Below are 12,027 nucleotides of genomic sequence, written 5' to 3' on the forward strand. Positions count from 1 at the left end.
TTCCTCCAATTTTCCCCCCATTTTTCCCCAATTTTTCCCCCATTTTTCCCCCATTTTCCCTCCAAATTTTCCCTGATTTTCCCCCAATTTCCCCAATTTTCCCCCCATTTTTCCCCATTTTTTCCATTTTCTTCCCCCATTTTTCCTCCCATTTTTTCCCCATTTTTCCCCCAATTTCCCCCCATTTTCCCCCATTTTTCCCCCAATTTTCCCTCCATTTTTCCCCCATTTTCCCTCTAATTTCCCCCTTTTTCCCCCAATTTCCCCCCATTTTCCCCCCCATTTTCCCCCCATTTCCCCCAATTTCCCCCCCTTTTTCCCCCCAAACCCACAGACCCCTCCGACCCCTTCCGACCTGGAATTTTTCCCTCCTCCTCCTCCTCTCCCGGATTTTTTTCCCACCCCCATCCCAGATTTTTCCTCTCCCATGCTCCCTCCCGTGGGAATCCAGGCCCTTCCCCTTTCCCCGGATTCCGTCCGCGTCTCCTGGGCCGAAAATCCCGGCCCCAAAATCCCCAATCTTCCGAAATTCGCTTCTACACCGTCCGCTGGCGCAGCAGCTACCCGGCAATTCAAGTATAAGGTAAAAAGAGGATTTTTGGGGAGTTTGGGGGATTTGGGGATTTTTTGGGGATTTTTTGGGATTTTTTCGGGATTTTTTAGGGATCTTTTAGGGATTTTTTGGATTTTTTGGGGATTTTTTTGCAGATTTTTCTGGAATTTTTCAGATTTTTTAAAGTTTTTTTGGGGATATTTAAAAATCTTTGGGATTTTTTGGGGATTTTTTTGGAATTTTTTGGATTTTTTGGAGGGTTTTTTGGGTTTTTTTGGGATTTTTTGTGGGTTTTTGGGGATTTTTTGGGGATTTTTTGGATTTTTTAGGGATTTTTAGGGATTTTTTGGGGATTTTTTGGATTTTTTTGGGATTTTTTAGGGATTTTTTGGGGATTTTTTAGGATTTTTTGGGGATTTTTTGGATTTTTTCGGATTTTTTAGGGATTTTTTGGGGATTTTTTGGGATTTTTTGGGTTTTTTTGGGGATTTTTTGGAGGGTTTTTTGGGTTTTTTTGGGGATTTTTTGGGATTTTTTAGTGATTTTTTGGGATTTTTTTGGGCATTTTTGGGGATTTTTTGGGGATTTTTTGGGGATTTTTTAAAAATTTTTGGGATTTTTTAGGGATTTTTTGGGGATTTTTTTGGAATTTTTTGGGATTTTTTGAGGGTTTTTTGGGGATTTTTTGGGGATTTTTTGGTTTTTTTGGGGGATTTTTTTAGTGATTTTTTGGGGATTTTTTTGGATTTTTTGGGGGATTTTTGGGGATTTTTTGGGGATTTTTTGAGGTTTATATGAAGATTTTTTGAGAATTTTTGGGATTTTTTTAGGGATTTTTTTGGGATTGTTTAGGGATTTTTTGGGGATTTTTTGGGGATTTTTTGGAGATTTTCTGGGATTTTTTGGGGATTTTTTGCAGATTTTTCTGGAATTTTTCCAGATTTTTTGAGTTTTTTTTTGGGGATTTTTTAAAATTTTTTGGGATTTTTTGGGATTTTTTGGGGATTTTTTGGGATTTTCTGGGATTTTTTAGGGATTTTTTTGGGATTTTTTGGGGATTTTTAAAGGATTTTTTGGTTTTTTTTGGGGATTTTTTAAGTGATTTTTTGGGATTTTTTGGGATTTTTGGGGGGATTTTTGGGGATTTTTTTGCGGATTTTTTGGGGATTTTTTGAGGTTTATATGAAGATTTTTTGAGAATTTTGGGATTTTTTTAGGGATTTTTTTGGGATTTTTTGGGGATTTTTTAGGGATTTTTTGGGGATTTTTTGGGATTTTTTGCGGATTTTTTGCGGATTTTTTGCGGATTTTTCTGGAATTTTTCCAGATTTTTGAGGTTTTTTGGGGGATTTTTTTTAAATTTTTTGGGATTTTTTAGGGATTTTTTGGGGATTTTTTTGGAATTTTTTGGGATTTTTTTGAGGGTTTTTTGGGGTTTTTTGGGGATTTTTTGGTGGGTTTTTGGGGATTTTTGGGGGATTTTTAAAGGATTTTTTGGGAATTTTTGGGGATTTTTTAAAAAATTTTTGGGGATTTTTTGGGATTTTTTGGGGATTTTGGGGGATTTTTGGGGATTTTTTAGGGATTTTTTTGGGATTTTTTGGGGATTTTTTGGATTTTTTGGGGATTTTTGCGGATTTTTTGCGGATTTTTCTGGAATTTTTCCAGATTTTTTGAGGTTTTTTGGGGGATTTTTTTAAAATTTTTTGGGATTTTTTGGGATTTTTTAGGGATTTTTTGGGATTTTCTGGGGATTTTTAAAGGATTTTTTGGGTTTTTTTGGGATTTTTTTAGTGATTTTTTGGGGATTTTTTGGGATTTTTTTGGGGATTTTTTGGGGACTTTTTAGGGATTTTTTAGGGATTTTTGGGATTTTTTGGGGATTTTTTGGGGATTTTTTGAAAATGTGAAAAAAAAGGGAAAAAAATAGGAAAAAATCGGAAAAAAATGGGAAAAAAAAAGAGAAAAAATGGGGAGAAAAATGGGAAAAAATGGGAAAAAATGGGGAAAAACGAGAAAAAAATGGGAAAAATGGGGAGAAAATGGAAAAAAATTGGGAAAAAAGACAAAAAAATGAGAAAAAAAGGGAAAAAATGGGAAAAAAATGGGAAAAAATGGGAAAAAGTGGGAAAAAAATGGGAAAATTGGGGAAAAAAAAATGGGAAGAAAATGGGAAAAAATGGGAAAAAATGGAAAAATGTTAAAAAAAATGAGAAAAAAAATGGGAAAATATGGGAAAAAATGAGAAAAAAGTGGGGGAAAATTGGGAAAAAAATGGGAGAAACGAGAAGAAAATGGGAAAAAAATGGGAAAAATGAGAAAAATGGGGGAAAAAATGGGGAAAAATGGGGAAAAATGGGGAGAAAATGAGAAAAAAATGGGGAAAATTGGGAAAAAATGGGGAAAAATGGGAAAAAATGGGGAAAATTGGGAAAAAATGGGGAAAATTGGGAAAAAATGACAAAAAGATGGGAAAAAATGGGAAAAAACGGGAAAAAATGGGAAAAAATGGGGAAAAAATGAGAAAAAATGGGTAAAAAATGGGGAAAATTGGGTAAAAAATGGAAAAAAATGGGAAAAAATGGGGAAAAATGGGAAAAAAAGTGGGAAAAACGAGGAAAAAAATGGGAAAATTGAGGAAAAAACTGGGAAGAAATGGGAAAAAAAATGGGGAAAAAATGGGAAAAAATGACAAAAAGATGGGAAAAAATGGGGAAAAAATGACAAAAAATGAGAAAAAAATGGGGAAAAAATGACAAAAAAAAGGGAAAAAATGGGAAAAAATGGGGAGAAAATGGGGAAAAATGGGAAAAAAAGTGGGAAAAAATGGGACAAAAAAAAGCGAAAAAATGGGGAGAAAAATGGGAAAAAATGGGAAAAAATGGGGGCAAAAAATGGGGAAAAAAAGGGAAAAAAGACAAAAAGATGGGAAAAAAATGGGCAAAAATTGGGGAAAAATGGGGAAAAATGGGAAAAATGGGAAAAAAATGACAAAAAAATGAGTAAAAATGGGGAAAAATGACAAAAAATGGGAAAAAATGGGGAAAAAATGGGAAAAAAATGGGGAAAAATGGAAAAAAAGTGGGAAAAACGAGGAAAAAAATGGGAAAATTGAGGAAAAAACTGGGAAGAAAATGGGAAAAAAAATGGGGAAAAAATGGGAAAAATGACAAAAAGATGGGAAAAAAATGGGGAAAAAATGGGAAAAAATGGGAAAAAAATGGGGAAAAAATGGGAAAAAAATGGGAAAAAAATGGGGAAAAATGGGGAAAAATGACAAAAAATGGGAAAAAAATGGGAAAAAAATGGGAAAAAAATGACAAAAAATGAGAAAAAAATGGGGAAAAAATGACAAAAAAATGGGAAAAAATGGGAAAAAATGAGAAAAAAATGGAAAAATCGGGAAAAAAATGGGCAGAAAAATCCCGGCCTCATGGGAATCCCCCCTCCCCCTCGCCCGCAGTCGGCCGACACGACGGCGCTGAGCCACACGGTGCTGGGCCTGAAGGCCAACACGCGCTACGAGTTCTCGGTGATGGTGACCAAAGGGCGGCGCTCGAGCACCTGGAGCATGACGGCTCACGCCACCACCCACGAGGCAGGTAGGGCCGGAATTCCGGGAAAAAAAAGCCGGGATGGGATTCCCGGCGGGAATTTGGGGGGGGGGTTGGCGGAGGCGAGGGTGGAAATCGGGGCGAAAAATGGGGGTGGGGTCGAGAATTCGGGCCGGGTTTATCTTTGAGCGGGAATCGGAACGGGATTCGTCCGGATTTGGGCCTAGAAGGGAAATCCAGGCCGGGTTTTGGGGTGGAGGCATCCTGAGGGGAAAAAAAGCTCCAGGAATTCCCAAAATTCCCAAAATCTGGTCAGGATTCACTCCTGATCCCAAATCCAGGCCGGGTTTATCCCTAATCCAGAATCCAGGCCGGGTTTATCCCAGAGCGGGAATCCAGGCCTGGATTAGTCCGGATTTGGGCCTAGAAGGGAAATCCAGGCCGGGTTTTTGTGTGGATCCATCCTGAGGGGAAAAAGAGGCCCAAGAATTCCCAAAATTCCCAAAATCTGGTCAGGATTCACCCCTGATCCGGAATCCAGGCCTGGATTATCCCGAAGCGGGAATCTAGGCCTGGATTAGTCCGGATTTGGGCCTAGAAGGGAAATCCAGGCCGGGTTTTTGTGTGGATCCATCCTGAGGGGAAAAAGAGGCCCAAGAATTCCCAAAATTCCCAATATCCGGTCAGGATTCACTCCTGATCCGGAATCCAGGCCTGGATTATCCCTAAGCGGGAATCCAGGCCTGGATTGGTCCGGATTTGGGCCTAGAAGGGAAATCCAGGCCGGGTTTTTGTGTGGATCCATCCTGAGGGGAAAAAGAGGTCCAAGAATTCCCAAAATTCCCAAAATCTGGTCAGGATTCACTCCTGATCCGGAATCCAGGCCGGGTTTATCCCTGATCCGGAATCCAGGCCTGGTTTATCCCAGAGCCGGAATCGGAACTGGATTCGTCCGGATTTGGGCCTAGAAGGGAAATCCAGGCCGGGTTTTGGGGTGGAGGAATCGTGAGGGGAAAAAGAGCTCCAGGAATTCCCAAAATTCCAAAATCTGGTCAGGATTCACTCCTGATCCCAAATCCAGGCCTGGATTATCCCTAAGCGGGAATCTAGGCCTGGATTAGTCCGGATTTGGGCCTAGAAGGGAAATCCAGGCCGGGTTTTGGGGTGGAGGAATCGTGAGGGGAAAAAGAGCTCCAGGAATTCCCAAAATTCCCAAAATCTGGTCAGGATTCACTCCTGATCCCAAATCCAGGCCGGGTTTATCCCTAATCCAGAATCCAGGCCGGGTTTATCCCAGAGCGGGAATCTAGGCCTGGATTGGTCCGGATTTGGGCCTAGAAAGGGAAATCCAGGCCGGGTTTTTGTGTGGATCCATCCTGAGGGGAAAAAGAGGTCCAAGAATTCCCAAAATTCCCAATATCCGGTCAGGATTCACTCCTGATCCCAAATCCAGGCCTGGATTATCCCTAAGCGGGAATCTAGGCCTGGATTAGTCCGGATTTGGGCCTAGAAGGGAAATCCAGGCCGGGTTTTGGGGTGGATCCATCCTGAGGGGAAAAAGAGGTCCAAGAATTCCCAAAATTCCCAAAATTTGGTCAGGATTCACTCCTGATCCGGAATCCAGGCCGGGTTTATCCCTGATCCGGAATCCAGGCCTGGTTTATCTCTGAGCCGGAATCGGAACTGGATTAGTCCGGATTTGGGCCTAGAAGGGAAATCCAGGCCGGGTTTTCCCCGAATTCCCGATTTTCCTCGAATTTGGGGTTGGAAAAGGGGGAAAATCCTGGGAAAAATCGAAAAAAAATTGGGGTTTTTGGCTCCTAAATTTGGGATTTGGCTCCTAAATTTGGGGTTGGAAAAGGGGGAAAATTTTGGGAAAAATCGGAAAAAAATTGGGATTTTTTGGAGGGGAAATTTGGGATTTGGCTCCTAAATTTGGGGTTGGAAAAGGGGGAAAATTTTGGGAAAAATGGGAAAAAAATTGGGATTTTTGGAGGGAAAATTTGGGATTTGGCTCCTAAATTTGGGGTTGGAAAAGGGGAAAATTTTGGAAAAATGGGGAAAAATTGGGATTTTTTGGAGGGAAAATTTGGGATTTGGCTCCTAAATTTGGGGTTGGAAAAGAGGGAAAATTTTGGGAAAAATGGGAAAAAAATTGGGATTTTTTGGAGGGAAAATTTGGGATTTGGCTCCTAAATTTGGGGTTGGAAAAGGGGGAAAATTTTGGAAAAATGGGAAAAAAATTGGGATTTTTTGGAGGGAAAATTTGGGATTTGGCTCCTAAATTTGGGGTTGGAAAAGGGGAAAATTTTGGGAAAAAATGGGGAAAAAATTGGGATTTTTTGGAGGGAAAATTTGGGATTTGGCTCCTAAATTTGGGGTTGGAAAAGGGGGAAAATTTTGGGAAAAATGGGAAAAAAATTGGGATTTTTGGCTCCTAAATTTGGGATTTGGCTCCTAAATTTTGGGGTTGGAAAAGAGGGAAAATTTTGGGAAAAATCAGGGAAAAATTGGGATTTTTGTGGAGGGGAAATTTGGGATTTGGCTCCCAAATTTTGGGGTTGGAAAAGGGGGAAAATTTTGGGAAAAATGGGGAAAAAATTGGGATTTTTTGGAGGGAAAATTTGGGATTTGGCTCCCAAATTTTGGGGTTGGAAAAGGGGGAAAATTCTGGGAAAAATCAAAAAAAAATTGGGATTTTTTGGAGGGAAAATTTGGGATTTGGCTCCTAAATTTGGGGTTGGAAAATGGGGAAAATTTTGGGAAAAATGGGGAAAAAATTGGGATTTTTTGGAGGGAAAATTTGGGATTTGGCTCCTAAATTTGGGGTTGGAAAAGGGGGAAAATTTTGGGAAAAATCAGGGAAAAATTGGGATTTTTTGGAGGGAAAATTTGGGATTTGGCTCCTAAATTTGGGGTTGGAAAAGAGGGAAAATTTTGGGAAAAATCAGGGAAAAATTGGGATTTTTTGGAGGGAAAATTTGGGATTTGGCTCCTAAATTTGGGGTTGGAAAAGAGGGAAAATTTTGGGAAAAATCAGGGAAAAATTGGGATTTTTTGGAGGGGAAATTTGGGATTTGGCTCCCAAATTTTGGGGTTGGAAAAGGGGAAAATTTTGGGAAAAATGGGGAAAAAATTGGGATTTTTTGGAGGGAAAATTTGGGATTTGGCTCCCAAATTTTGGGGTTGGAAAAGGGGGAAAATTCTGGGAAAAATCAAAAAAAAATTGGGATTTTTTGGAGGGAAAATTTGGGATTTGGCTCCTAAATTTGGGGTTGGAAAATGGGGAAAATTTTGGGAAAAATGGGGAAAAAATTGGGATTTTTTGGAGGGAAAATTTGGGATTTGGCTCCTAAATTTGGGGTTGGAAAAGGGGGAAAATTTTGGAAAAATCAGGGAAAAATTGGGATTTTTTGGAGGGAAAATTTGGGATTTGGCTCCTAAATTTGGGGTTGGAAAAGAGGGAAAATTTTGGGAAAAATCAGGGAAAAATTGGGATTTTTTGGAGGGAAAATTTGGGATTTGGCTCCTAAATTTGGGGTTGGAAAAGAGGGAAAATTTTGGGAAAAATCAGGGAAAAATTGGGATTTTTTGGAGGGGAAATTTGGGATTTGGCTCCCAAATTTTGGGGTTGGAAAAGGGGGAAAATTCCTGGAAAAATCGAAAAAAAATTGGGATTTTTGGCTCCTAAATTTGGGATTTGGCTCCTAAATTTGGGGTTGGAAAAGAGGGAAAATTTTGGGAAAAATCAGGGAAAATTGGGATTTTTTGGAGGGGAAATTTGGGATTTGGCTCCCAAATTTTGGGGTTGGAAAAGGGGAAAATTTTGGGAAAAATGGGGGAAAAAATTGGGATTTTTTGGAGGGAAAATTTGGGATTTGGCTCCTAAATTTGGGGTTGGAAAAGGGGGAAAATTTTGGGAAAATCAGGGAAAAATTGGGATTTTTTGGAGGAAAAATTTGGGATTTGGCTCCTAAATTTGGGGTTGGAAAAGAGGGAAAATTTTGGGAAAAAATGGGAAAAAAATTGGGATTTTTTGGAGGGAAAATTTGGGATTTGGCTCCCAAATTTTGGGGTTGGAAAAGGGGAAAATTTTGGGAAAAATGGGAAAAAAAATTGGGATTTTTTGGAGGGAAAATTTGGGATTTGGCTCCTAAATTTGGGGTTGGAAAAGGGGAAAATTTTGGGAAAAATCAGGGAAAAATTGGGATTTTTTGGAGGGGAAATTTGGGATTTGGCTCCTAAATTTGGGGTTGGAAAAGGGGGAAAATTTGGGAAAAATCAGGGAAAAATTGGGATTTTTTGGAGGGAAAATTTGGGATTTGGCTCCTAAATTTGGGGTTGGAAAAGGGGAAAATTTTGGGAAAAATCAGGGAAAAATTGGGATTTTTTGGAGGGGAAATTTGGGATTTGGCTCCTAAATTTGGGGTTGGAAAAGGGGGAAAATTTTGGGAAAAATCAGGGAAAAATTGGGATTTTTTGGAGGGAAAATTTGGGATTTGGCTCCTAAATTTGGGGTTGGAAAAGGGGGAAAATTTTGGGAAAAAGGAGGGAAATTTCATGGAAAACTGGGGAAAAGTGGAAAAAAATCCTGGAATTCCATGAAAATTGGGAAAAAAATGGGAAAAAATTCCCAGAAATTCCATGGAAAAATAGGAAAAAAAGGGGGAAAAAATCCCAGGAATTCCCAGGGAAAAGTGGGAAAAATGAGGGAAAATTCCATGGAAAAAGGGGAAAAAAAGGGGAAAAAATTCCATGGAAAAAGGGGAAAAAAGGGGAAAAATCTGGAAATTCCCTGGAAAAATGGGAAAAAATCCAAGAAATTCCATGAAAAAGTGGGAAAAAATCCCAGAATTCCCATGGAAAAAGGGAAAAATGAGGGAAAATTCCATGGAAAAAGGGGAAAAAAAGGGGAAAAAATTCCAGAAATTCCCATGGAAAAAGGGGAAAAAACGGGGAAAAAATAATGGAAATTCCCATGGAAAAGGGGGGAAAAAAAGGGGAAAATAATGGGAAACCCATGGAAAAATGGGAAAAAAGGGGGGAAAATTCCATGGAAAAGGGGGAAAAAAAGGGGGAAAAAAAATCCCAGGAATTCCATGGAAAAAGGGGAAAAATGAGGGAAAATTCCGTGGAAAAATGGGGAAAAAATGGGGGAAAAAATGGGAAAAAATCCCCGAAATTCCATGGAAAAGTGGGAAAAATGGGGAAAAAAAGGCTCCAAAATGCTGGAATTTCCCCGTTTTCCCCCGAATTCCCGGTTTTTTTTTGGCAGCGCCCGGCTCGGCTCCCAAGGACCTGAGGGTGATTTCCATGGGAAAGTGGGAAAAATGGGGAAAATTCCATGGAAAAGGGGGAAAAAGGGGGAAAAAAATCCCAGAAATTCCAATGGAAAAGGGGGAAAAAAATGGGAAAAAAGTGGGAAAAAATCCTGGGAATTCCAATGGAAAAGGGGGAAAAATAGGAAAAAAAAATCCCAGAAATTCCCTGGAAAAATGGGAAAAACAGGGGAAAAAAATCCCCGAAATTCCCATGGAAAAAGGGAAAAAAAAGGGGAAAAAATCCTGGAAATTCCCTGGAAAAATGGGAAAAAAATCCTGGAAATTCCCATGGAAAAAGGGGGGAAAAATGGGGAAAAAAGGGGGAAAAATCCAGGAAATTCCCATGGAAAAAGGGGAAAAATGAGGGAAAATTCCATGGAAAAAGGGGGAAAAAAGGGAAAAAAAGGGGGAAAAAATAATGGAAATTCCCATGGAAAAATGGGAAAAAAAGTGGGAAAAATGAGAGAAATTCCCTGGAAAAATGGGGGAAAAAAGGGGAAAAAATCCTGGAAATTCCCATGGAAAAATGGGAAAAAAGAGGGAAAATTCCGTGGAAAAGGGGGAAAAATTGGGAAAAAATTCCAGAAATTCCATGGAAAAACGGGAAAAAAGGGGGAAAATTCCATGGAAAAGGGGGAAAAAAGGGGGGAAAAAAATCCCAGGAATTCCATGGAAAAAATGGGAAAAAAGGGGGAAAATTCCATGGAAAAGGGGGAAAAAAGGGAGAAAATTCCATGGAAAAGGGGGAAAAATTGGGAAAAAATTCCAGAAATTCCCATGGAAAAATGGGAAAAAAGGGGGAAAATTCCATGGAAAAGGGGGAAAAATTGGGAAAAATTCCAGAAATTCCATGGAAAAATGGGAAAAATGAGGGAAAAATCCATGGAAAAATGGGGAAAAATCCTGGAATTCCCATGGAAAAATGGGAAAAAAGAGGGAAAATTCCATGGAAAAACGGGGAAAAAATTGGGAAAAAAGGGGAAAAAATCTCCGAAATTCCCTGGAAAAGCAGGAAAAATGGGGAAAAAGGGGGAAAAAATGCCGGAATTTCCCGTTTTCCCACGAAATTCCCGGTTTTTTTTTGGCAGCGCCCGGCTCGGCTCCCAAGGACCTGAGGGTGATTTCCATGGGAAAGTGGGAAAAACGGGGCAAATTCCATGGAAAAGGGGGAAAAAGGGGGAAAAAAATCCCAGAAATTCCAATGGAAAAGGGGGAAAAAAATGGGAAAAAAGTGGGAAAAAATCCCCGAAATTCCATGGAAAAGCGGGAAAAAGTCCCAGAAATTTCATGGAAAAATGGGAAAAAAGAGGGAAAATTCCATGGAAAAAGGGGAAAAAAGGGGGAAAAATAATGGAAATTCCCATGGAAAAGTGGGAAAAAAAGGGGAAAATAATGGGAATTCCCATGGAAAAGTGGGAAAAAAAGTGGGAAAAATGAGAGAAATTCCCCGGAAAAATGGGGGGAAAAAAGGGGGAAACAATCCTGGAAATTCCCTGGAAAAATGGAAAAAAGGGGGAAAATTCCACGGAAAAGGGGGAAGAAAAGGGGGAAAAAAATCCCAGAAATTCCATGGAAAAATGGGAAAAAAGGGGGAAAATTCCATGGAAAAGGGGGAAAAAAGGGGGGAAAAAAATCCCAGGAATTCCATGGAAAAATGGGAAAAAAGGGGGAAAATTCCATGGAAAAGGGGGAAAAAAGGGGGAAAAAAAATCCCAGGAATTCCATGGAAAAAGGGGAAAAAAGGGGGAAAATTCCATGGAAAAAGGGGGAAAAAAGGGAAAAAAAGGGGGAAAAAATAATGGAAATTCCCATGGAAAAATGGGAAAAAAAGTGGGAAAAATGAGAGAAATTCCCTGGAAAAATGGGGGAAAAAAGGGGAAAAAATCCTGGAAATTCCCATGGAAAAATGGGAAAAAAGAGGGAAAATTCCGTGGAAAAGGGGGAAAAATTGGGAAAAAATTCCAGAAATTCCATGGAAAAACGGGAAAAAAGGGGGAAAATTCCATGGAAAAGGGGGAAAAAAGGGAGAAAATTCCATGGAAAAGGGGGAAAAATTGGGAAAAAAATTCCAGAAATTCCCATGGAAAAATGGGAAAAAAGGGGGAAAATTCCATGGAAAAGGGGGAAAAATTGGGAAAAAATTCCAGAAATTCCATGGAAAAATGGGAAAAATGAGGGAAAAATCCATGGAAAAATGGGGAAAAATCCTGGAATTCCCATGGAAAAATGGGAAAAAAGAGGGAAAATTCCATGGAAAAACGGGGAAAAAATGGGGAAAAAAGGGGAAAAAATCTCCGAAATTCCCTGGAAAAGCAGGAAAAATGGGGAAAAAGGGGGAAAAAATGCCGGAATTTCCCCGTTTTCCCACGAATTCCCGGTTTTTTTTTTGGCAGCGCCCGGCTCGGCTCCCAAGGACCTGAGGGTGATTTCCATGGGAAAGTGGGAAAAACGGGGCAAATTCCATGGAAAAGGGGGAAAAAGGGGAAAAATTCCAGAAATTCCATGGAAAAAGGGGGGAAAAAAGGGGGAAAAACCAGGGAAAATTCCATGGAAAAATGGGGGAAAAAAGGGGGGAAAAAATCCCAGAAATTCCAATGGA

The 12,027-nt window shown here is 39.7% G+C and overlaps 1 protein-coding gene across 1 annotated transcript in view; it reads left to right on the forward strand.

Moving 5' to 3' along the window:
• Window positions 1-334: 334 nt before the first annotated feature.
• LOC138101611 (netrin receptor DCC-like) overlaps window positions 335-12,027 on the forward strand; it is a gene marked incomplete at its 5' end in the record, with an annotated part of 90,977 nt that continues 79,284 nt past the window's right edge. Inside the window, 3 exon segments of the mRNA XM_068999379.1 lie at window positions 335-500; window positions 503-576; window positions 4,017-4,155. Coding sequence (XP_068855480.1) covers window positions 335-500; window positions 503-576; window positions 4,017-4,155 — 379 coding nt within the window.

This window comes from Aphelocoma coerulescens, unplaced genomic scaffold (genome assembly GCF_041296385.1).
Source record: "Aphelocoma coerulescens isolate FSJ_1873_10779 unplaced genomic scaffold, UR_Acoe_1.0 HiC_scaffold_352, whole genome shotgun sequence".
Classification (NCBI taxonomy): Eukaryota; Metazoa; Chordata; class Aves; order Passeriformes; family Corvidae; genus Aphelocoma; species Aphelocoma coerulescens.